The sequence below is a fragment of the Lagopus muta genome, chromosome 1 (assembly GCF_023343835.1).
Source record: "Lagopus muta isolate bLagMut1 chromosome 1, bLagMut1 primary, whole genome shotgun sequence".
NCBI lineage: Eukaryota > Metazoa > Chordata > Aves > Galliformes > Phasianidae > Lagopus > Lagopus muta.
In genome coordinates, this window is record NC_064433.1 from 19,340,270 (window position 1) to 19,366,979 (window position 26,710).

General features: G+C 37.9%; 1 protein-coding gene across 3 annotated transcripts; it reads right to left on the reverse strand.

Annotated features, from left to right (window-relative positions):
- Positions 1-1,003: 1,003 nt before the first annotated feature.
- On the reverse strand, positions 1,004-26,710 carry LOC125692272 (uncharacterized). Of its 3 annotated transcripts, none has more exons than XM_048942666.1 (2): positions 26,556-26,710; positions 1,004-1,594 (listed from the first exon to the last, which is right to left on the reverse strand). In XM_048942666.1, exons 1-2 carry the CDS (start codon positions 26,687-26,689, stop codon positions 1,030-1,032), a joined length of 699 nt encoding a protein of 232 aa, XP_048798623.1. In that variant the 5' UTR covers positions 26,690-26,710; the 3' UTR covers positions 1,004-1,029. The 3 variants fall into 3 exon arrangements, 2 of the variants coding, with proteins under 2 accessions (XP_048798623.1, XP_048798544.1); XM_048942587.1 differs by having other exon boundaries at positions 1,004-1,510; positions 26,472-26,710; XR_007376608.1 differs by lacking the exon at positions 1,004-1,594 and adding an exon at positions 18,607-18,833.

Consider the following 26,710-nt stretch of genomic DNA (forward strand, 5'->3'; position numbering starts at 1 on the left):
GTTTATTAATTTTTCCAAGTGTCTATTTTTCTATATGTCTTTATTAGTTTTTGAGGGGTGATCTATAACAGTAGAAATCCTTTTTTTTTTTTTTTCTGCAGTATTCTTTTTAATTGCTATTCTCTGGTATTCATACAAACTTTCGAATTAACTCCCTAGAAGCCTTCTTCTTTACGGTTTAGTACAAAAGTATTATTTATTTTTCTCCACTCTGCTATTTGCTGTTTATAATCCATCTTATCTCTCTGACTTTTTATCTTGTGCTTTATGTGTGCCATTAATTTAGTTCCATATTATGAGAGATATCTGACTGGAGTAATCTTGATTTTCCTAGTACCCACGCTATTCAAAATGTAGGCACCCAAATTTTTGACCGTTTGCCAATGCTGTAGACTCTGCTGATTATTATCTGCAGTTACCGCACATGCAGGTTGATATTACAGTCTTCCAGGATACTAGAATCATTACTGTTCTATACACAAAAAATATATATTGACCATGGAAGAACGATCCATGCCGGCTATGCATTAGAACCATTTTCTAATACAAAATCATAGGTATCTTCTTCATTCTCTAACGTGTTATTCATGAAAATTCTTTAAAGCTGCGTCATTTTGAGGGCTACTCTTTCTCAGATGTAAAGAAACATCTGTTCCCAACACACGCTGCACCAACAACGTTCATTGGTTTCTGTCTGGAAGGGCTGTTCTATTTTATTGGTCCAAACAGTGGATAGCTTGAACAGAATCAGTAGATTTCATCAAATCAATGAGAATATCTCTAAATAAGCATATTCTGACTCTGCAGGTTGTCCACTAACTGATTCATTAATTAGAATAAGGCAGAGCACTACCTTCTGTTGCAAAGCAGAGTTTATTATGAGTGCAGATCATTAAATAGATAAGTATAAAATCACTCAGAGCACCATAAAAATCACAGAATCACAGAATCACAGAATCACAGAATTGTAGGGGTTGGAAGGGACCTCCAGAGATCAACGAGTCCAACCCCCCTGCCAAAGCAGGTTCCCTACAGCAGGTCGCACAGGTAGGCATCCAGGCAGGTCTTGAACATCTCCAGAGAAGGAGACTCCACCACCTCCCTGGGCAGCCTGTTCCAGTGCTCCGTCACCCTCACTGTAAAGAAGTTCTTGCGCATGTTTGTGCGGAACTTCCTATGCTCCAGTTTCTGGCCGTTTCCCCTTGTCCTGTCTCCACTCACCACTGAAAAGAGTCCGGCCTCGCCATTCTGCCCCCCACACCTTAGATATTTATAGACCTGGATCAGGTCCCCTCTCAGTCTCCTTTTCTCAAGGCTGAACAGACCCAGTTCACTCAGCCTTTCCTCATAGGGGAGATGCTCCAGGCCCTTCACCATCTTCGTGGCCCTCCGCTGGACTCTTTCCAAGAGATCCCTGTCTTTTTTGTACTGGGGAGCCCAGAACTGGACGCAGTACTCCAGATGAGGTCTTACCAGGGCAGAGTAGAGGGGGAGGATCACCTCCCTCGACCTGCTGGCCACGCTCTTTTTAATGCACCCCAGGATGCCATTGGCCCTCTTGGCCACAAGGGCACACTGCTGGCTCATGGCCAACCTGTCGTCCACCAGGACACCCAGGTCCCTTTCCACAGAGCTCCCCTCCAGCAGGTCATCCCCCTACCTGTATGCTTCCCTAGGGAGCTTCATTGCTGGATATCTTAAATCAGAAGGGCAAAGATTATTATTTCTAACCTCAACATTTTATTTTCAAGAAAATAAGCTTTTATGCAAATCTAGGAAAAAATGATTCAGAGTACAGGCAACATTAAGCTGAAAACGTTGTCTGCTGAAGACTTTTTTCTTCACATTTTTTTTGTGCTGGCCATAGCTCTACTGGCTGCATCTGCACCAGTAAATTAAATGATCCATGGATCTTTCTATGGACCTGAGACCAGCTGGCACTGCACTGCTCATATCAATTGAAAGAGCTAAGCTCTCTACCCTCCTAGAACAAGGTAGAACAGAATGGTCCAAATGGCCTATTAGGAATGATCTGCTGTCCCTGGTGGCCCCCCTAACTATGCCCAAACACAGTTTTGGCACAGATCAAAACCAAGTTAGGGATCATGCTAACAATTAACAGTATAGTCAGTCACAGTGAGTGCTTGAACCCATGCCTGAACTGTTCAGTTTCCCAGTACAAACACTACCATTGTGTTTCCAACAGGACTGAACAAATGATACTTTTAATATATTCACAGTTTCTTGAAGAAAAAAAAAAAAAGAAAATAGAAAAAGAAAAATATTCACTTAATTCTTCCTAGGAAAAAAAAGAAAAATCCAAAAAGAGAGAAAAGGAACAACTTATCTGGTGTTATATCAAACAGGTAAGCTATCAGTTTTTCCATAATTACTTACAAAGAGCAGGCAAAACACTACAAGAGTGGCAATTGCAAAGCATATATTTCCTGATCCACAGTGTATGTTTGTATATTTTCTGCTGCTGCTACCTACAACTTTGAAAAATCTAAATTCAAACAACATTTCAGCTGGAAACATTTTCAAGAATTTATGGGAATAACAGGTCTACTAGATGTAAAGTACATTACCAATCAATAGATGATCTGCCAAAAGCCAGTGGTTGTGGAGATCAGAGGTGGGGTTTGGTGCATCAAAACCACAACATCTCTGCCCAGAATTTGCACGGCTATGAACTGTCATCTCCAGTAGGACATTATTCAGTAAAGTGAGCCATGCTTTAGGGCTTCTCTCAATTTCCATGGGGATCTATGTAGGGCTCTCAGAGGTGATCAAAGTACTCCATTTCAGACTGGTAACACACAAAAACAAGCAGCTATGGGTCAGTTCTTACCAGGATGTGAAAGAATGGAATAAACCTGAATATTTCTCTAAATTTCATCATGTTTCAAGACCTTCAAGAAAAGAACTTTATATTAAGGACAAATAAAATACTTGATTGCAAATGGATCTGGATGGGAAACAGCTCTTCCAGTCTGTAAAACACTGAGATGGATCTTTTCTTTTTTTTCCAGTGTGAACAAAGTGCAAAACACATTACAAAGCTTTAGAGAGGACAAAGCCTATGCATAAAAGAGCTAATGAGTAGGGTACTTAGTCAAGATTTAAGAACATAATATGATTCTGACAGAAGGAATTTCAGCTTGCATATCATACCTTACGCATACATCACAACCACCAGACTACTGTTTTTTTCACATTTAGCCAAAATATGTTTCTCCATTTAAAAAAAAAAAAAAAAACAAACAAAAAAAAAAAAACTTTTTTCCCATGTAGCATTGAAAGTATTAAATTTCTGTTGTGAAATTTAATTTCTCTGAACTGGCACTTTTCAACCAGGAAAAATCTTGCCTTGTTCTAGTAATGGATCTTCATTATTTCAGATTGTTTGAAGAATTTCTCTATGTGAAGTATGTTACAGCTCATATTGTCTTCTGAAGTGGTGAAAAAAATGTGATTAACTATAAATGTCAACACAATTGATTACTAATTTCTCTAATGTTGTGCAATATGAAAATAATTAGAATCGTAAGGGAATTGTTAGTTCTCTTAGTGTTCCCCATGTGCTAAACGCTATCAAAGACTGTGAAAAGAGAAGCAATAAAAGACTTAGGCTCTATAGTTCAGTGGAAGAAACATTTTCAAAATTATTCATGTTCTTCCTTATTCAGATTTCAATTTCCTTATTTCCTTTTTTTACTCACTTCTGCTTGTTACTATTGTCTTAGATTTCTAACAATTTGAATTTGTTTCTACTGACTATTAATGCTTGATATTCTATCAGTGCTCTGATCTCTCCTTAACCTCACTTTTTTTTTCCTGTATCTATGATAGTCTTTCTCTGCTCATGATAGATGAAATCTTTGCCATCCCCTTCAGTAGAGGAAAGGAATAATCCTAAAACAATATCAATTCATAGTGAACTGCAAAGAGTCTTTGTTTCTGAGTTTAATAGTATATATCCTAGTTTCCCAGGGCTTGTTTAATAGAAAGCTCTGAATATGCCTTAGAAACCTTGGAAAGTAAAATGAAATGCTTTTAACAGTAACTATTTAAACATTTCTATGTCTATCAAACAGTAGCTGTCACTTACTTGAGACAAAAAGTATCAGTCCAAAGGAAAACATACATATATCTCTCAGGAATTTTACAAGATGTAGAGCTGGCTGTACTTACTTGCTTGACTGACTGACATAATAACAAGGTTAAAAAAAAAAAGAAAAAAAGAAAAAAAAAATGTGTTATTTTGTAAAGAAAGCAGTTTAAAAACATTTACTAGTAAGTGCATTTTTTAACTTTTCCCTAGTCTATGGGACAGTGTAATGATATCTCATCTTACACATTTAAAAAAAAAATAAATCCTAATTGAATAAAAACGTTTCAGATTTACATTTGAACCTGTGAATTTGAATTTGATAAAATTATTTACTTGGTCATGTTACTTACTTTTTAATAATATGAATGCTTTTTGTAATGATGAAACAAAATTAGTTGCTGAAGATGTGAAAAATAAACTCTCTTTCTTTCTGTTGCCAAATTGCTTTTTCCATAATGGCTCACTATTTCAAGCTGGAAAGCCTCGGATGCTGTGTTAAACAATTGTTTTCTTTAAAACACTTTGTATATGCCAGCCACTAGCATCGAACTGATGTCATTCAAGTGACAATCAATAGTATGTTAACAGTTCAAAAAGATATCCCATGAAGATTTTACAATGTAATTGTTCTTTCAAAACTTACAGAATTTTTTGTGGGTTTTTTGTCACTGTTTAAACCAATAACCTTGACCAATCTGTCTGTACTAAATGCATTATGTACCATTTCTACTCTATACCTACATTTATGCCCTGGGACAGGTTGCCCAAGGAGGTTGTGGATGTCCCACCCTTGAAGGCATTCAAGGCCAGATTGGATGTGGCTCTGGGCAGCCTGGTCTAGTTGTTGGCAACCCTGCACATAGCAGGGGGGTTGAAACTCGATGATCAATGTTGTCCTTTTCGACCCAGGACATTCTATGATTTTCTGATTCTATGATTTAGTAGTTAGTGCTCCTGTTTGCAATATTTCCAGCATTACCAATGTCATCACATTTTTCATGTCAGTTATGCTGAGAGATAATGACCTCAATTAAGCAAATGAGGAAACATGAAAAGAATATCATAATTAGATTAAGTAACAGTAGTAAGTGAGTGAGTGGATGAGCATCCAACAGCTAAACCAAAGGTTTCTGACAGAATCAAGCATGAAAGACCAGCTGCGAATAAATATAACATGCTCAGTGCAAAGGCAGGTATGCTTTATAAAAAAATACTTGAAAGTGTCAATTTTAATCAGTACAAGCTCACTATCATTTCTCCAGCAATGTATGTTATCATCTGATTGAGAATTTTTAAAAATTGAATTAAATACTAAAAGGGAAATGAGATAACTTTTTGTTTGAATTTTTATTATGCCATGTAAAGACTTACATCTCATGTTTTCTTTTGGGCTCTTTTGTTTATAGTTTCGTGATTCTCTTCCCCTAAAATTCATGTTTTCTTTTCAAAATTGTGTATCCCTGTAGTTCAGATACATCTAAATAAGCTTTCTAAAATGACATCAAGTCATTTTAGGGAGCATCCAAAAGTTGTCAGTGTATCATTTAATTTAACACATATTCTAACTCCTTGAATTTTAAATAGACCTGAATATTACCGTTCAATGCCCATGAAAATATACATTTTTTGCTAGCGCTGAATAAGTCTTCAGTCTCACAAGTGTGACATATTAAGCAAGGTCTTTAATATCTGCTGGGCACCTGGCCAGTTTACTTCACTGTAATTACAGTTTAGGCAATTTTTTGACACAACTATGCAACCAGCTTAGATCTGGCATATAGTAAAGCTTCACGTTGTGTAAATTATTGTTAGTGATCAGCACTTCAGTAGCTCTTCAAAATCCTTCATAAACATTAAAAGATTAGTATACAGTATTTGCATTGGAGTATAATGTTTTCACAGTAAAATCACGATGCGCTGCTAGAAAGTTGCACTATAATTATGTAGTGCTCATTTATATTTTTTATTTAACATGAACATCTGTTTTTCCCAACTGTTCCAAAACATAGTCAACACTTACTTGATATATTTGCAAAGCCACAAATAAAGAATAATCAATTTCTTCTATTTAAAGTAATTAATGTTAAATTCTTACAAACACAAGCAAATGAAAAAAAACTGCTACTGACTTTGAACAGTCTACATTTTTTCTCTAGGATTCCTTCTGGGTGTAGTCTCAGGAAAAAAACACCAATTTTTTTTGCCTATTTTATCAAAAATTTCAGCCAGAATGTTTATCAAGTAGACTTTCCTGAAGGAATAAAACACTTTGTAACTGGACAGGTCGATTTATTTCTCTAATTTTCTTTAAGACTTCAAATCTAAAATATGATATTTTCTTCTTTTCTATGACTGCATATTTCTATAGTAATAGATGACATTTGCAAACAAAACAAGAAATGCAAAATCTTACAGACATGTCTATGTGCATACAACACCTGCAAAACAGATGCTAAAAAATTAGCATGATAACTGCAAATCTTTCCAACTCTAAGCAATGCTGTAACTAAGGCTGCTATGCATTCATAATTCACCTCTCCTTCGTATGTGAACATTTAGCTACAGTTAGTAAAATATTTTTCTATTAAACCAGATGGAGACACAAAATGGAAAGTGTTCACTTAATGAGTAGCTATTTAATATTTTGCTTTTTCTTCTTGACATTCATGAAAACCTGTGCTCTGTTTACTGCTGGCCATTAAAATTATCCTCAGTAGAAAGGCATCATGAGCTTTTCTAGCGATATCACCACTGCTGTATTTGAAAGTTGGTTAATATCTGTATACTTCAACCCAATACTGTGATCTAAATGGAGGGTTTATTATTATAAATAAGGAACTAAGATAGTGAGAGATCAAACTAAAAGTGTCAGCTAATTCTGCTTGAGAAGTCATGGATGGACAGGGCTATAGCTGCTCAAAATCTATTTTCCGATAACTTTCAAGTAAAAGAATGCAGAATAAATATATTAATACAATTCCTTAGCAATTCAAAGAAATTTTATGGCATTGCCAAGTACTTCTGTAGCTCCTATTCTTGAAGATAACATTTAGCTTTATTACTCATAGGACTGTTTTGCAAAGGCCCTGACCACACTTTCTACATATGAATTTCTGCTATGAATGACACAGCATTCTGCAGGCAACAGTATAACTCATTATTCAGCTTTGATTTGTCCATGAATTTCCAGCTTGCACACTGCATGAAAGCCTGGTAGAAAGCTAGCTTTACAGCTTTAGAAACTTTGGTTAAGATCCATGTATTTCAAAATTATGTTGTAGGCAAAATAAGATTATCTGAGTATACAGTTTTACTTCCATCTGTGAATTTGATGGATATTATGAAAATATTTCATTTACAATAATTGCATGTTAAAAAAAAAATTAAAATTTTACCTTTGGAATCAAAATTTTGTTGCATTATCTTTCAATAATCGTATCTGGAAACCGAAAAAAACACGCAGCAAATTAATTCAGTTTCCTTAAAAATTTATTGCTAACTATTCCATAATATAATCTCTGTACATGGTCATACATGTAACAGTCAGTTGGATTATTTGTCAGAATATGGGAAAAGTTTAAGATCATTTCTACAAGCAAAGTATTTCTTAACAGCCTTGCACTCCATAAGACAATTTCTTTTCAATGTCGCCAGTCACCTGAAAGTAAAAAAGAACAAAATGGAGGAGGGAAAACTGTTTAAGTCTGTTTAGCTTTTAACAATGAATTTCAGGTAGCTTATGGTTGGTTAAATAATACTTTTTCATCAACTTTTTCTTTCATAAAAACATATGTGAATAAAAAATTAATATACATGATCCTAATCTTCTTGGCTTTTGTTACTTTTCTCTTTTATATTTCAGCCAAACCTAAAATGAAACCTGTTCTATGATCACAGATCGTACCTCTGCCGTAAAGAGAACGAGTAAAGAAATTTCTCTCAAGTACCCTCACTCTAATAATCAGTCTTAAACCCTGTGATGTGCACACACAAAAAAAATATATATAAATAAACATAACAATAAAATCCCAATGCTGTTTCTAAGCATGCAAATAAAATGTCATGCAAGTGAAGTACTGAATGCATTTAAATTAAAGCACTCCCAGAAGGACGAATCTATAAGAATATTTTATGTATTTCATTCAGACAAAAATATATACTGGCAATCTGGACATAAAATATTTGTGTATTTGAATTAAATTTAGAAGAGCTAGGTTTCATGTTTTTTTCCTCATTTGACTCCAAGTAGACTACAAGTTGAAACTGCCTAATTTCTGAAATATTTCTCCAGTTTAGGAAAGGAAAAAAACTACTGAAATCAGTTAATTTTGAGAATAGTTCTTCATTTTAAGCATATGCTTATGAAAACAGTTTCTCTGAGATTTTTTTTACATCCAAACCATCACTTGCAAATAGAATCATAGAATCATTTTGTATCAGAGGAGGTTTAGATTAGACATAAGGAAGAACTTTTTCTCTCAGAGAGTGGTCAGGCACTGGAATGGCTGCCCAGGGAGGTGGTGGTCCCCGGCAGTGTTCAGGAGGCATCTGGATGACGTGCTGCATGATGTGGTTTAGTGCTAGTGGTGGCAATGGTGATGAGGAGACAGTTGGACTAAATGATCTTGTAGGTCGTTTCCAACCTTGTGATTCTATGATTCTGTGATTTGAGTTCAAAGGAACTCTTGAAGGCCATCTAGTCCAACTCCCTTGCAATGAACAGGGACACTACAGTGTCTTTGAATGTCTCCAGGGCTGGGGCTTCCACCACATCTCTGGACAACCTGTTCCAGTGCTTCACTATCTTTCCTGTGAAAAAGCTTTTTTCTTATATCCAATCTAAATCTTCCCTCTTTTCTTTAGAGACCATTTCCCCTTTTCCTGTCACAATGGATCCTGCAAAAAAGCCTGTCCCCTTCTTTATTACAACCTCTCTTTAGATACGAAAGGCCATTCTCAGGTCTTCCTGAAGCCTTCTATTCCCCAGTCTGAACAACTCCAGGTCTCTCAGTCTGTCCTCACAGGAGAGATTGTTCCATCCCTTGGATCATTTTTTGCGGTCCTCCTCTGGATGCAATCCAACCGGTCCATGTCTCTCTTGTACCGAGGACTCCACATCTGGATTCAGTACTCCAGGTGAGGCCTCACATACCCAGGATAGATGATCAGGATCATGTCCTGTGCCCTGCTGGTCATGTTTCTTTTGATGCAGCCCAGCTTACAATTGGCCTTCAGGGCTGTGAAGGACACTGCTGGCTCACATCCAGCTTGCCATCCGCCAAAACATGGGGGTGGGAAGAGAAAAGATATCAAAAGCTTTGGGATATTTTCATGAGTTTGGCATTTCATTTTATACAATGGCAGTAGTAGCTGAGGGTCCCTAAGCTTTTTAAGGTTCTGAGTATGGTCTATATATAGATTGAAGATTCTGTAATTCTACAATAATTGAGAAATCTGTGTAAAAAGACATTGTTAATAGAACAACCACCTGTTATGATCTTTTCTCTGTGGTTTCTGTAGTCTACCCTGTAGTGTATTTGCACTTGTGTGCAATATTTTACACCCTGGGTATACAACAGATTATTAATTTTCTAGTTATTAGCCACAATTGCCAGTAAGACCTACAAAAATTATAAATGAGTCATGAAAAACTCATGAGTCATCATTTTGTGCTATTGAATTTGTAGTGCTAAAAATTTCCTGCACTATGAACAATGTCAGATTGAGACTGAGAGCTGTGGTGCAGCTCTGCAGCAAAGGACAGTATGGTAGATAGAAAGCTGTCCATGAGCCTGCAGTGCCCTGGCAGCAAGAAGGGGTAACAATTTCCTGGGCTGCATTAGGAGGAGCAGAGCCACTACATTTGAGGAACGGATTATCATCCTCCACTCAACCCTTGTCAGACCATCAGACCACAGCTAGAGTACCATGGTCTTTTTTTTAACTCCCCCTGTATGACAAATATGAATAAACTGGAGTAAATTCAGTGGAGAGCTACCAGAATATTCAGGGGCTGGACAACCTGCTGTGTGATGAGAGGCTGAGTGAGTTTGACTTGATAATTATGGAGGAACAGCCTATAACTTTAGGACTTTCTTACTCTTTGGATAGGTAGGGACTAGAATGGATTGCCTAGGATGTTTGTGGGATTTCCAAAGAGTTAGATGAGAAAAGGAGGAGTTTGGAAAACAAAAATCTGCCAAGAATGAGGTGGATGGTTTTGTGCTGTGACTGGGGCATAGACCGCATGAGTCATATAATTATTATTCTATTTGCCAAGTAGAATCCTGTAAAGTTAGGAATTCTATGACAAATATCTGACTAAAACGACATTAAGGACAAAATCCTCCATCAATTTAAATCGCAAAATTTTCTTCTTCCTTAGAAGCCTGCAGAATCTATTCAATGGGTTGACCCTTTCCTTGCTTTTTCACAGTTTTTTAATCATATTTCAAATAAAATGTACACAATCGTGATTCTCAGCCTCCTATCCATATACTGCTCAAAGTGCATAAAATACCAGAAGGTAATCCACAAAAGTTAGCAAAGATGTCTATATCTAAGCACACATATATATGTGTGCACGCATTCATATATGTATGGGCAAACCTACAATCTCTTTTGAGGAATGCACATTGTCACTGCCTGGCCCAGCATACCTGAGTGCTTCCTCCAACCTGCTGTCTCAATCTGCAGGCAGGCACAGTAAGATAAACATGCAGGTCACATTAAATGCTTTTCAAAATCAATATTTTCAGCTGAAACACTTGCAACAACAGCGATTGTATTTTGACACTGAAAATAATAGAGAAGACATTTTCCTAAATGCTAAGCGTTTTATTCATCATTCCTTCCATATCTGCTGATTCATTAAATAATTCTCAGATGCAGTATAGTTTGCAGACGTGTTTCATAATATTTAGACAAAACTAAGAAATGTTGACGCATTTCTGTGCCATCTTAAGAAATGACTTTGAGGGCATTATCAATTTGTGATGCATCATATTACCATTGCACTTACTAAAAATATTGTGTATCACTGCACAAATTGTTGTGTTTACGCTTTCAAACTAAAACAGTTATCAACAGAAGACAAATACACATCATGAGCTGTCCTTTGCTGTCTTGAATTCTTGAGGAAGCATCAACCGTTTTGGAGTCAGAAAGCACAAGATCTGAGTGGGTATTTTTACTTGCTTTGATTTGCATAAGAGGATGGTTTTTTGAGTAGTGTATTTACAGTTTGCATGAGGGTTTTTTTGCTTTCTGTTTTTTAATTATTATTATTTGTTTATTTAAGTGACAAGGAGATTTCTTCTCTTTGCTTTCAAACTGACAGTTTTTCCTTCTGTATGTTTGATACAGAAAGAATTGTGCACTATGCACCAACTTTCTCAGTTGCTTTTATCCTTTGTGAAAGTTACAAACATTAGATTTAGCATTGTAACTGTAGTAGAACATGTAGTATGTTATTCAGCTGGGATTCTTGAAGCCAAGTTGGTTAGAGTTCTCTTGCGCACTTATAGTCTCAGCCCATAGGTTTGTTTATGCTGAAAGTAATTCTATTGCTGCGCCATAGGCTTCTACATAAGACTCAGCATTGCAACAAGTTGAGTCAGTGGTATTGGCAATCAGCCAGATGTCATTACTGCCTCAGGATTTCCAGCATCTACGTAGAGTGCCGGTCAGGTTGCTATAAAAGATATATAAAAGGAAATCTGTCTTATTTTCAAATATGGTTTATTAAAGACAATATTTGCTCAGAATGTTAGATGAATATTTACCTTCATAACTAAAGTCATTGCCTACATATTAAAGTAAGAAATCCTTAATTTAGATGCCTCAGTGAAAACTCACATATGGATTTTTTCCTCATTGCTAAAGCTAAGAAAGGAAAAAAATAGGAAATGAAAAATGTAAGATTCATTTCTAAGCTTCCTAATTATTGATTCCTTCTCTGTAGAATAAAAGTTTGTGAGGAATCTCTAGTCTTGATATTATCACTGACTGTGATGGAATGTCTCTTACAGGTTCACTGTGCCTAAGTTTTTCCCTTAAGTTTAATAATGCTCATGCACTTCTACATATTAGTGATTCCTACCAATTATATGAGCACCCTCCACATTCACCTTCCTCGATGTTTCAGTCGATCTGAAAATTGTGACACTTCTCCCAGCAAAAAAAGAGGTGCTAGCACACTGTCTCTCACAGTGGTATTTGAAGCAAGAAGTTCAGGTTTCTGCCATCAAAGATTTCTTAAGCATTTTTAAACTGTTTTAGGTATGTTTTAAACAGCTAGCAGTTTAAGAGTTAAGAGGAAAGCCTTGATATAATCTTCAAGTCTTTGAAATTTGAAAAATAAGACATTTGAAAAACAAGTCAAACTAATTAAAAAATACATATGTAAAAATCACCATTTCTTGGATCAAACCATGCTGGAGAGAGAATTAAATGTTTTCCTGAATCTCTGGTACATTCCAAATCAATTGAAGTGTACAAAGTGTTCGTATGCATGTAACAGAAACGTTCCAACTGTTGTGAGGCTGATTGCCTCATAGGACTTTGACTCTTCTACTGACCAAATATCTCTTTTGGGAAATCACAAGATGTGTATTAGGCAAAGTACTGCTTGAACTACAGACCAACTTATCTCAGGAAATTGAGAGGGCAAGTGGGAGACAGAAGGGGTTACCTAGTTCTCAGTGTTGTTTAAATTGCATCTCCCTACAAAACACATACAAATTTCCATCTTTTCTTGTACTTCCTTTCATTTTCCAAATGCTACATGTTTTAAGAACTTTTTCTTACACGAAAGCACACATATAAAGCACATACTAGCTCTGATGATTTTAAATTAACAGAGGCGTAATAATGCTAAAAAATAAATACTCGGGGGAAAAAAAGTTAAAAAATTAACCCTTAAGAGCCAAAGGTATTTACACTTTAGTTATAAGAAGACACATGCAAAGATGTACTCCTGATAGATTTTAATGTGTTTGTTACCCTCCTATGTGCCTGTTTCAGATAAGAGACAAAAAGAGTATTGTTGGCTACTTTTGTTTGGAAAGTCTGTAAAGCATTGTTCCCACTGACATTTCATCACAGATCTGTGTTAATAAATAGCTGGGGTGAATTTTTCCAAAAAGGAGTCCTACTGTGTTCTTTCCAGTTATAGCTGTGAAGTACAGTTTCATTTCAGGAATGGCGTGTTCCTTAAGTACGATGTGTTCATAAATATTCAAATATAAATATATTCATCAGCAAAGGAATGCACAACAAACCATGTTAGGAACTACCTAAAACTTGGCAAGCAAAGTGATGCTGACAAAGGATGCCACTGCCGGGATGCAGTTAAGAAGCTGATCAGGATGGGGTTATGAGGAGTATCTCAGTGCTACACTGTACTGCCATAGGACAGTGGCATCTGTGAGGCCTTAAAGTGTGCTTAAGGAACATTGTACTCAAAGAAGGTAAGAAATCTTCAAGTCTGGAAGCCATGTGAATTGTAGTGAGCACTCTGATATATTTATTAGTCAAGAAGTGTCTTCTTTCTGCTTTCTTCCCAATCCATCACCCTTAGCTTCTTCAGTGTGCTTATTCCTGAATCTAAGAAAGAGGGAGGAAAAACAGAATAAAAAAACCCTGAATAGACATCTTCAACATCACAAAGCAATATCCAACAGCCAAAACACAAAGTGCAGATTAATCCATGCTAATTATTTGCTTTGTGAAAGTCTAATTGAGACCAGGAATGTCTGAGAAAGCTATTAACCATCGTGATGCATGGCCTGCAGTTATTGTCAGTGTCATTAATTAAACTTTCTGACACTTTTTTCTCTTTTGGTTGACTACTTCTTCGTGTTTCACATACAGTTTAAGCAGATAATGATGAGATGTGAACTGTCTGCTATTTTTGCAAAGGATGACATAATCACATTCTGCTTACTGAGCCAGTTTTGTTGCCCTTTAGCTAAATTTCAGACACTCTGGAGTATTCGTAACTATCAATCCAGAAAGGCACAGATCTCCATAGGTTCTGTGACAAACCAGTTATATAGATATTTAATAATATTTCAAATGGCACTGTAAATAAGCAGCAGAAAGAAGCCCTCTATATTCAAATTTGATAATAAAGTTCCTAAACTGAAGCTAATCTTTCAAATTATCTTCTGTTATCTTACCATATACAGTAGGAACTTCTGTACTTCTGAATAGACCTTGTGACATGAATCCCATCCAAATCCTACTGCTTTATAGCAGCACAGAGGACTTCATTTCTCCAGGCAGAGAATTACAAATACCTGAAGGGATCCCCCGAGAAACATGCATCTTTATTCAGATTAATCTTAGAATTAACATAGGTTAGCCCAACGTACTCACTGTGATTAGGAATAAATTTGGGTTTGCAGTATATTTGCATGCTTTTGAAAATTAAGAGGTGAATTTGAAGTGGACAGAAATCCTGCAATTTTAATACAAGCGGAAATTCTGCCTAGTTTACATACCAAAATTAAATCAAGACATTTGCCTAAGATTAGCATAATCTAATTTCTGCTACTGAAAAAAATAGTATGCCTATAAACAGCAGCTCATATAGTCTCCCTCTGTTAAATGAAACAGAAAGAAAAGGAGCTGGTTTGTATTGAAAGCAATCCATCTCACCCGAGACATATTTTATTCGAGAAAAATCACTATCTGAAGACTCTTTTTTTAGCTCTTAGCTACAGAGGAAACCTAGACAAATAGTTCAGGTTAGACATCAAACCTCAAGATGGCTGAAGATAGATGAGATGAAACTGCTCCTGTGTGTTTCATCTAGATGAGCATAGTTCCACACAAACAACAGCTAAAAAACCTGCCTCTAGCACAGTTGTTAAAAGGGAGAGAGTGAATATATTAAACTCAGGTAGAAGCTTTTAATCCAGTATGTGATTGTGTGGGTGAATTGGTCAGTGAATGACAGGGGAATATTCACCATTGCAGTAAAAACGTAATCATCTTTCAAGGTCATTCCACTTCTCCTCTGTATATATCTGCATAGTTTTATTAAAATAAGGTCATAGAAAACAAATGACACTGTTTGGAATGCATGATAATACCACACCTATTTCAAAAGTTAGAGAAGCATACATCTTGAATTCACTTTTTATCTATATTAATAAAGTATGAGCCATTATGGGAAAGGTGAAAAAAAGTCTACCTAATTAAAACAAAATTCATAATTTGCAAGGAGTCCAAAATAAGCTTACTTATAAGGTCAAAGACTTAATAAGATTCATATTTTTCTGGGATATTCAGATTTGAGGTATTTAAACATTCTTAACTTCCAATATCTATATGTTAAACTATGTCTACCTTCAAAGCCACTGAGGTTGAGATTCAAGTGGCCAACCCATAGAATCCTATTGTAAAATAAAATACTTCATGAAATTAGACACATCTGTTTAGAGATAGCACATAATAGAGGAATATGACTCTTGTAATTCTAGAGGAGCTGGGTACTTCATCACTCAACTCAATTTCAATATAAGCTGTCGAAAAACTATGACTGCAATGTATTTGAGCAAGAGCCTCAGAGATTCTAATTTCTATTTAAAGATAACCTAAAATCTGTTTTCAATTATACTACAACATAAGGAAAAATAAAACTTGAATCTATCTATTTTTCTTCTTCTTTTTTTTTTCTGGAAAAGTAAAAGAAAAGAAAGAAAAAATAAAACTGATTTTCTCAGTTCTTTAAATATGTTGTAATTTACCATCTAACAGTTCAGAAAGAGATGTTATAAACCAAAGCCTACAATTTTACAGTCCTTTCTCATAAGGAATGGAGATCATTATCTGTGAAAGGAAGCCTATACAATGCACACTGCCAAAAGCTACAGTGAAGTCAGAATGTAAATAGAGTTTACGATTCTGTGTGGTTTTTAAGATGACTGCAGAGAATCTTCAAGCTAAAAAGGGGACAAAAAAAGGAAGACTTTCTAATCCCATTGGAATAGCCAAACACTTCTGCCTGTACAAAAACATGTCTAGAATAAGAGGATGTTCTGGAGAAAGATATAATTTCCATAAATTTTTATCATTATTAAGAGTATCTATGAATGAATTTTGACTGTGTGGTTACAAAACCATTGCTACAGAATTCGAGCAGGAATAATAAAGCAATAGAATATATGAGGAATATGCCATCAAAAAAACAAAGAAATCCAACTTATTAGATACCAAGTGTCAATTATACTTTTGCTCTAGACTTAGCAGTATGGACCTCCTGACAAGGCAAAATATCTACCAGCCTTAGGAAATGAGGGAGGAAAATTCTGAATTTCTGCAAGCTGATTGAAGTGATGGAGAGATACAGCACTGTCATGCTTTTATGATTTTTGCTTATTGGTATTCCACAACATAACATCATGTAGTGCACTGGGAGTTAAAGAGTTAATGCTCCATGTCTAGGTACCTGTCCTGAAAGAGAAGAACTACATTTCCCAGAGGACTGTTCAATGTGCTGTTATTATTTCTACTCAGGGGGAACTGATAAAAGTCACCTTAACTACCCTTTTTTCCAATCGTCTGGCTCATCTGTTGCGGGTACTGTCTCATCTCAGCATTAGAGCAAGGCTTTGAGCCTTCAGACACTCTCTCTCATTTTCTTTATTAGCTCCAATTCTAATTATATTGAATTGTATTGTAGCATGTTGTCTTGAAGGTATCTTATTTAGTAAACTAGTTTGTTTCTCCTCAGATCACTGCTGCTGTTTTGTTTTAGGCCCATCTCTCTATCCTATTCCGTTATCTCTTTTCAGGGCACAGATCGTGTCCCTCCACTCCACTAGTCATAGAATCAGGACAAACAAGCCCATAAAACATTGACAAGCACACAACAATTTCAAAAAGACCATGGATTAGAAGTTTAAAAAAAAGTTTGGATGAGAAAGTTTAGTACTTGCTGTATAATTTTTTCACTCAGATGGTGTTTATTTTGGCAAATAAAACATATTTCAGGCAGAATTATTCTGAATCAGATGAGAAATACTGTGAGATTCTGAGACTGATCACAATATTGTGTTACATCACAATAAAAAATAAGAAAGTGAGAGAGAGGACAAATAATTGGAATAGAAAAGAGATCACTTAGAAGAAAGACAAAGAGGCAGGACTAGAGTTTTATGGTAGTTATGGTTAAAAAAGTACATAAAGAATAAGGTGTTACAAAGACAGAATTGAGATCGGGGAAAAAATGACAAAGCTCTGAGAGACAAAAGGAGATTCTTAGGAAATTCTAGAGGAAGACTTAATGGTACTTATTTAAACCCTTTTGATGAATCTTACAAAGATCTTTACACTGTTTGTAACAGATTGGAGGTCATCCAGGATATGATAGCTTTGTATACACTCAAATTATTCTTTGGAACTTTAAAGGTATAAGAATGATATGAACAGATACAAAAGGAAATAATTTCTGAATCAACAGCTACTGTAAGTTACACAGTATGTTGTCAATTGGACTGTGAGATTGTAATTGGACAGACCGATATTTCCCTACCCTGTATACCATCAACTTTTAGTGGTTCATTTATTGCTCTTTTGAGAAATGAAGCTATATGAAATGGAAAAAAAATGCCAATCTTGTAGCAGGGGATAAAAAACATATTGAGCTTTGCCCAAGAAACATGGGCTATGTTTACACTGCCTATTTAGCCTGGGTTCTCAAAACTTAAACTCCCCTCACAGCCATATTGCACAGATAGAATGTCATGCATGATTGAGGAAATCTCAAAATACACCATGACTTGATTTGCAGTGTAAGTAGACCTTACATACCTAACACAATCTATCCCATCTATACTTTGCTATTAATTTGTCCAACATCAGGTAAAACAAGTTCTTCTGTTGTTGCTGCAGAAGTATCATTAAAAAACAAATTGCTCCTAAAGTTTGAAATCAATGTTAGTTTAGTTGGTTTTTGTATAGGAGACATATTTCACCAAGCAACAAGTGTTCTGCTTCCTCATAATTCATCTGTATGGTCCTGGGTGATAGACTGCTTCAGGGCTTAGCCTACCCTTTCACAGAATCACAGAACCACAGAATTGTAGGGGTTGGAAGGGACCTCCAGAGATCATCGAGTCCAACCCCCTTGCCAAAGCAGGTTCCCTACACCAGGTCGCACAGGTAGGCGTCCAGGCAGGTCTTGAACATCTCCAGAGAAGGAGACTCCACCACCTCCCTGGGCAGCCTGTTCCAGTGCTCCGTCACCCTCACTGTAAAGAAGTTCTTGCGCATGTTTGTGCGGAACTTCCTATGCTCCAGTTTCCAGCCATTTCCCCTTGTCCTGTCTCCACTCACCACTGAAAAGTGTCCAGCTTCGCCATTCTGCCCCCCATACCTTAGATACTTATAGACCTGGATCAGGTCCCCTCTCAGTCTTCTTTTCTCGAGGCTGAACAGACCCAGTTCACGCAGCCTTTCCTCATAGGGGAGATGCTCCAGGCCCTTCACCATCTTCGTGGCCCTCCGCTGGACTCTTTCCAAGAGATCCCTGTCTTTTTTGTACTGGGGAGCCCAGAACTGGACGCAGTACTCCAGATGAGGTCTTACCAGGGCAGAGTAGAGGGGGAGGATCACCTCCCTCGACCTGCTGGCCACACTCTTTTTAATGCATCCCAGGATGCCATTGGCCCTCTTGGCCATAAGGGCACACTGCTGGCTCATGGCCAACCTGTCATCCACCAGGACGCCCAGGTCCCTCTCTGCAGAGCTCCCCTCCAGCAGCTCATCCCCCAACCTGTACTGGTGCATGCAATTATTCCTCCCCAGATGCAAGACTCTACACTTGCTTTTGTTAAACCTCATCCGGTTTCTTACTGCCCAGCTCTCCAGCCTGTCCAGGTCTTGCTGAATGGCAGCACAGCCTTCAGGCGTGTCAGCCAATCCTCCCAACTTTATATCATCAGCAAACTTGCTGAGGGTGGCCATTATCCCCTCATCAAGGTCCTTGATGAAGATGTTGAACAAGACCGGACCCAGCACAGACCCCTGGGGACACCGCTGATTACAGGTCTCCAGCCAGACTCTGCACCACCAATGATGACCCTCTGCGCTCTGCCAGTCAGCCAGTTCTCAACCCACCTCACTGTCCACTCATCTATCCCACACTTCCTCAGCTTTGTTATAAGGATGTCGTGGGAGACAGTATCAAATGCCTTGCTGAAATCAAGGTAGACTACATCCACTGCTCTCCCCCCATCCACCCCGCCAGAGACAACATCATAGAAGGCTACCAGGTTGGTCAAGCACAACCTCCCCCTGGTGAACCTGTGCTGACTACTCCTGATAACCTCTTTTTCTCCCAGTTGTCTGGAGATGACATCCAGCACCAGCTGTTCCATCACCTTTCCAGGGACAGAGGTGAGGCTGACTGGCCTATAATTGCCTGGGTCTTCCTTCTTGCCCTTTTTGAAGACCAGAGTGACATTGGCTATCCTCCAGTCTTCAGGCACCTCCCCCGTCTTCCAAGACCTCTCAAAGATGACAGAAAGTGGTTCAGCAATCACCTCTGCCAGCTCCCTCAGCTCCCGTGGATGAATCCCATCGGGTCCCATGAATTTGTGAACATTGGTGTTGCCTAGGCGCTCTTGGACCACCTCTTCCCTGACTGAAGGGAGGTCTTCCATTCCCCAGATCCTCTCACTAACCTCCAGGGTCTCAGATTTCCGAGGGGGAACTTTTTCACTGAAGACAGAAGCAAAGAAGGTATTCAGTATCTCCGCCTTCTCAGCATCCCCTTACCAGAACACCGCTGTCACTTAGCAGGGGAGCCACATTCTCCTTAGTCTTCCTTTTACTGTTAACGTACTTTAAAAAGCCTTTTTTATTATCCTTTATCCATTTTGCCAGATTTAATTTCAGGCGGGCTTTAGCCTTCCTCGTCGCATCCCTGCAGACCCTGACAACATTCCTGTATTCTTCCCAAGTAGTCAGACCTTTTTTCCACATTTCATGGGCCTTCTTCTTTCCTTTGAGTTTGTGCACGAGCTCCTTGCTCATCCACACAGGTCTCCTGCCACCCTTTCCCGATTTCTTCCTCACAGGGACGCACCGATCCTGAGCTTGGAAGAAGAGCTGCTTAAATGCCGACCAGCTCTCACAGGCCCCCTTACCTTCTGACACCCAAGCCCATGAGACAGCTCCAAGTAGGTCCTGGAAGAGATCGAAGTTGGCTCTCCTAAAGTCCAGGATAGCAATCCTACTTTTTGCTTTACTTCTTCCACTCAGGATCTTGAACTCCACCATCTCCTGGTCACTACAACCCAAGCTGCCCCCAACCTTTACTTCCCTGACAAGCCCTTCTTTATTAGTGAGAATAAGGTCCAGCAGTACCCCTCTCCTCATCGATTCCTCATTTCATTCACTTACAGAATAAGTCAAGTAATAGTTCATACCTAGTTGACTCAGGAAAGGTCACAGACGTTTTTACACTGGGGCTATCTCCTGACTGAGAAATGGCACATTCCTTTGATTAATGATATTATCTGTAGTTAGCTGTTGAAAGAACCAAATGTTACCGAGAATGGATCTTTTATTTAATTTATGAATTCAAGGAGTAAGAAAGCATTCTATCTACAAGAATCATGGAATGGCCCGGGTTGAAAAGGATTTCAAAGACCATCTAGTTTCAAGTCCCTGCCATGGACAGGGTCACCAGCCACTAGACCAGGCTGCCCAGAGCCACATTCAGACTTAAAATCTAGAAGTAAATCATTGGAATTAGCCAAAGAAAATTGAAACCAAACACTTGCAATTTTTCATGCTAATTTTACTCTTCAGCACATCTCCATCTGAACCTTTTCACATATATATACACATGCATACATACACATTGAGACAACAGAATAGGAGAGGGACATCAGATAGATAAACCAAACGATAGGCAAGACTGTGTAGTTTGTGAAGCTGCTTTGCACTTGTAGTCCCTTAAATCTGAGTTGGAGATGCAGCATATCCAGCTTCAAGAGGACTGCTGAGTATTTTAGATCTTATTAAGTAAAATCATCCATGAGTACAGGAGGAGCTTTGGGAAAAACTATAGACTAGTTTTTAAGACAACTGAGATAGATAGGAAATCCATATGGAGGCTGTAGTTATAAAACTCAGAAATTGCTGGCGTGACCCAAAATTTCAGTAAAAAACACATCTAGAATCTACTAAAAATGAAACTGCATTTATCTACAAAAGGTTTCTATGGAAACCAAACAAGTAAGATAAGTGATAGGAATAATTACTCCTGTTGCAAGGAGTGCTAGAATATGACTTGGAGCTCTGTTTTCATATACTATGTTTGCTCAAATGACTATTTATATATGATTAAATTCTAACAATACTTCTGTGATATTTTGGTACAAAGATCCAGTACAGTAATTACAGCTAAAGCGCATGTATAAGTGTACAGTTTACGCAGGCAAGAGAGATATGTAATGTCTTTGCATAATTAGAAACATGCATAATTTCCTTTTAGCAATTGAAGTGCGGTCAAGAAGTGATGATGTACAAACTCCAGTTTAGCATACAATTCTAAAAGCAAGACAAGTGAACAAAAATACATTAGAACTGTTGTAGCCATGTGTCAACACAAATAGAAGCAATCAAGTTTCTCAGGATATATACTACTCCATTCTTCAGCGATGGCATGAAGACATATTTGGTACAGGAAAAAAAAAGCAATTACATTGATGGCTGCTTTGAAGAAATAGGATTCACTTCTTTCCAAAGGGTAAATAAAATGTTTAAAAATCATAATCTAGAAACTGAAGAGGTTTGGGGGAAGATTTTTAGCACTTAATCTCCCTCAGAAATACCTCCCACAGTCATAACTGAGCACTTAAAAATGTTTGGAAGTCCAACTAAAAAGCAGTACCGCATCTATGCTTCTCACCTCTTCCTGGAAATTGAAAGAACAGTTTCATATGCTGGAAAAATCCCCTTCGATTTTTTTTTTCCTATTGCCACTCCTTTCAACTCAAAACTTTCCTTATTTCCTCCTTAAAAATGAAAAAAAGTAGTGTAGATTTTTCTAAAGGAGTGTGAGTTTTCTGGTGAGGGTAACTTCTAGTACTGGAGGGCTAGAATTAAGAGGCTGTGCTTAGCCTAAAAATGAGCTGAAAGGAGAACATTTAACTCTTTTCCTTCACCTTTGTTCTGAAGAAAAGTGAGAGCAAGTTAACTCACTAGATATGAAGTATAGCTAATCTCTTCTACATTTTGAAAGCAGGAGCATAGATTCTAGGTTTCTTGTTCTTTCTTCAGCTGTTGCTTTGCAGAAGGACATGTTAGATGAACAACTTCTCTTATGAATAATGCACACTGAGTAGCCCTTGTTTAGCTAAGGATAGCACTGACATGTTATTACAGACTTTTCTCACAGCAAAGAATGCGAGTATAAGAGCATGTCAGCATGTCAATAGTTTTCTCTGAAGCATATCTTTTTAAGTATGAGTACGCATTAAGAATTTTATATAGTAAGCAAAAGAATTCCTGTTCCTAAAAATAGCTTTAGTTAAAGGTCCAAAAATTTTCCTGGCTCCCCTCTAGTACTATTTTAAAATGCAGGATTTATTTTCTTCCTCTTTTGTAATTCTTCCCTCCAGCAAAACAGAAAAACTTCTGACAATAGAAATATGAGGTCATTTCAAACATTAAACAGCTCCATGGTAATGCTTCTCTAACAACATCTGTGCTCTGATACTAATAAGCTATAGTTAGAGAGCACTGAGAACTGTGAGCAAATTAATGATGCTTAATTTGGAAACAATAATCTTCACTGAGGCCTGTAGGAATTTAAAGTATAGCATTGTATGACAGCTCTTATATATGCAGTGTCCATTCAGTCTGAGCAAGCCATGGTACTCATTTTGAGTTCTCAGCAGACAGCCTGTAACAGCCCCACTGCAACTTTGATCCATTCACAATTATATGCCAGAAAAAATGCATGACCGTTAGCTGGAGGCTGATTCTCAGGACTCAGTCTCACAAAAGAATTTATATCCTTCTAGATAGAATCAAGATGACTGAAAAAATGCATATACTCTTCATCTATGCAGAAGCAAAGGAAATAACAATTATTTCTGCTAAGATATTTTACATCATATATATGTATAAGAGCGGATACGTCCTGATTTGACTTCCTTCTTGTTTTATTTTTCTAATTCTCAGGTTGTGTTATTTTTCTTGAGAAGCAGAGGAAGAGTTACATTCATCTTGTGTGACATATAAAAATACTGCACACAGTACAATCAATTCTATTTAAATAGTGAAAACATGCAGAATTCTAATATAATGTTTGAATTATACTTTTCAAATTGGCTTTCTGCTTTCTCTAACATAATAAGTTTGAAAAAATAAATGTGTTATAATCTGCAATAACTTCAGCTGTTTTCATTTTGTGAAAGAAAGAATGTCTCACCAGCTATTTACTCTGCAAATGCAATGGCAAACTGATTATTGGAAATTTTGCGTTTCTTTGTAGAAGATAATACTGTATTGGGCATTGTCACATAGGTGAGACATAAAAAAGACAATACTAATTTCAATGTCTCTTGTGTCAGCACTGCTAAGATTGCTTGAAACCAGTACATTTGGGATGGCTAAAGGTCAGAAAAGATAAAGCGAAATCAAGATATATGCAGGAAACAATTACAAGAATGAATGAAGAAAATGGAGAGAAGCTTGATGTCAGAAGACTTGAAGTATTTACGCTTATACAAGCGGGGTACTTAGTGAAAGAACTATATGGCAATTTTATATGCTATACAAATAGATTTAGTAAATGTGAATAAGAATTTCCAATTCAAAGAAAGGTAGATTTACAGAAAAGAACATGAACTATGCATGTATTACATATCACACATATGCACACAAATTGGTGCCTCAATCAATTCCCAGATCCCGCTGTCTCTCCAGCAGCTGGCTTGTACTTCCAGCAGGCAGCTCCTCTGCAGATGCACATATCTGGCCTAGCCTTGCAACTTCAGTACCTGGCTCACAGGCTACTTAACCTTATCATTACCTAGTCCAGTTTGATATTTGCTGGCAGTTCCAGTTTACACATATCCAGTCCCACTTAACCTCTTTTCCCTTTATTTTCCAGAATTAATCCTCACCAAATCGTCTTGACCCTTTTTCTCACCCTTGATTCCTTCACATAAACAAGTCATGATTAGTTTTTAACAATTCCTACATGTTCTTCCCTGTATTCCATAATGCCACTTAGCTTGCACACTCCTCTTGAGATCTGCTCTCATTGATTCATCTTGGCAGGTTTCACACTTAGGCAGTGGGTCTGATAGTTTCCTGTGACAGCTCTGGAAGGAGCTGGGGCAGGATGTTCTTACCTGTGATTGGGCTATTATAAAAGTTCTGCCTGCCAGTGCACGTGTGTGCTCCTTCAACTTCATGTGGGTGAGCCTTTTATGGTCTCATAACCCTCCTGCAATAGCTCAGGGATACAATTGCTGGGACAACAATAGATTAGCTTGATTAAAACTTTAGGACAATGTTTAAATTCTCTACTTTAAAAATCATCTCCAAAATAAAAATACCTATTCCTATTTGTTCAATACTTACAGCAAACAGATTTTTCTGCAAATTTAGAACATTATTCTGATAGGGATACAAAAAAAGCTATTTAAGTTTTAACAAAAAAAAAAAGTTCTAGGACTCAAATTGTGCTGCTGGAAAACCAAAGTGATTAAGAGAGCAGATGTGTCAAGTATATGTAGTTATTCACTTACTTCCACGTAAACAGAACTCTGCACCTCTTAAAAGTCATTCACATAAGTTTGTAGATAGGGGCTGGATGCAAGCACAGTAACACCAGTGCACTGCAGTAGAAGATACTACATCTTTATCAGAAATGTATAGAAACATAAAATCTTAGAATCACCAAGCTTGATAAAGACATTTAAGATCATCCACTCCAACCATTCACCTATCACCAATAGCTCCCACTAAACAACATCTAAACATTTCTTGAACACCTCCAGGGTTGGTAACTCCATCACCTCCCTGGGTAGCCCATTCTCAGAGAAATAATTCCTAACATCCAACCTAAATCTCCCCTGGTGCAACTTGAGACTATTCCCTCTCATCCTGTCACAAATTACATGGGAAAAGAGATCATCTCCCACATCACCACAACCTCCTTTCAGGTAGTTGTAAAAAGCAATAAAGCCTCCCCTGAGCCTCCTCTTCTCCAGACTAAATAATCCCAGCCTTTTCAGCTGCTTCTCATAAGACTTGTGCTCCAGATCCCTCACGGTTTCGTTGCTCTCCTCTGAACATGCTCCAGGGCCTCAATGTCTTCTTCTTGTGAGGAGTGTAAAGTAGAACACAGTACTCAAGGTGCAGCCTCACCAGTGCTGAGTATGGAATTTCTATTTTTAGATGAATGTTGTACCTGTTGTGCTTGATATACATCTACCTTCAATGAAAACCCTAAATTCATTCCATAGTTCATCTAGAACTTAATATTTGAATCACTTTCCTCATTAAAGGCCACGCATGATATGCAATCTGAGGAAACAGGTAAACTTTTCAAACTCTACTTCACAAACTTCTACTTCATTGTTGCCTCTTGCCACACTCATATCTTCTTACATTCACAGTTTTTCCATATAGAGATTTATTCCAAGCATCAGGAAGTGTTTATTGTTATACTTTTCCAGAATAGAAAGCCAGTAGCTATTATAAATGATAGTAAAATACAAACAATTCGTAGTAACTTGTAACTACAATCACAGAATCACAGAATCACAGAATTGTAGGGGTTGGAAGGGACCTCCAGAGATCATCGAGTCCAACCCCCCTGCCAAAGCAGGTTCCCTACACCAGGTAGCACAGGTAGGCATCCAGGCAGGTCTTGAACATCTCCAGAGAAGGAGACTCCACCACCTCCCTGGGCAGCCTGTTCCAGTGCTCCGTCACCCTCACTGTAAAGAAGTTCTTGCGCATGTTTGTGCGGAACTTCCTATGCTCCAGTTTCCAGCCATTTCCCCTTGTCCTGTCTCCACTCACCACTGAAAAGAGTCCGGCCTCGCCATTCTGCCCCCCACACCTTAGATATTTATAGACCTGGATCAGGTCCCCTCTCAGTCTCCTTTTCTCAAGGCTGAACAGACCCAGTTCACTCAGGCTTTCCTCATACGAGAGATGCTCCAGGCCCTTCACCATCTTCGTGGCCCTCCGCTGGACTCTTTCCAAGAGATCCCTGTCTTTTTTGTACTGGGGAGCCCAGAACTGGACGCAGTACTCCAGATGAGGTCTTACCAGGGCAGAGTAGAGGGGGAGGATCACCTCCTTTGACCTGCTGGCCACGCTCTTTTTAATGCACCCCAGGATGCCATTGGCCTTTTTGGCCACAAGGGCACACTGCTGGCTCATGGCCAACCTGTCGTCCACCAGGACACCCAGGTCCCTTTCCGCAGAGCTCCCCTCCAGCAGCTCATCCCCCAACCTGTACTGGTGCATGCAATTATTCCTCCCCAGATGCAAGACTCTACACTTGCTTTTGTTAAACCTCATCCGGTTTCTTACTGCCCAGCT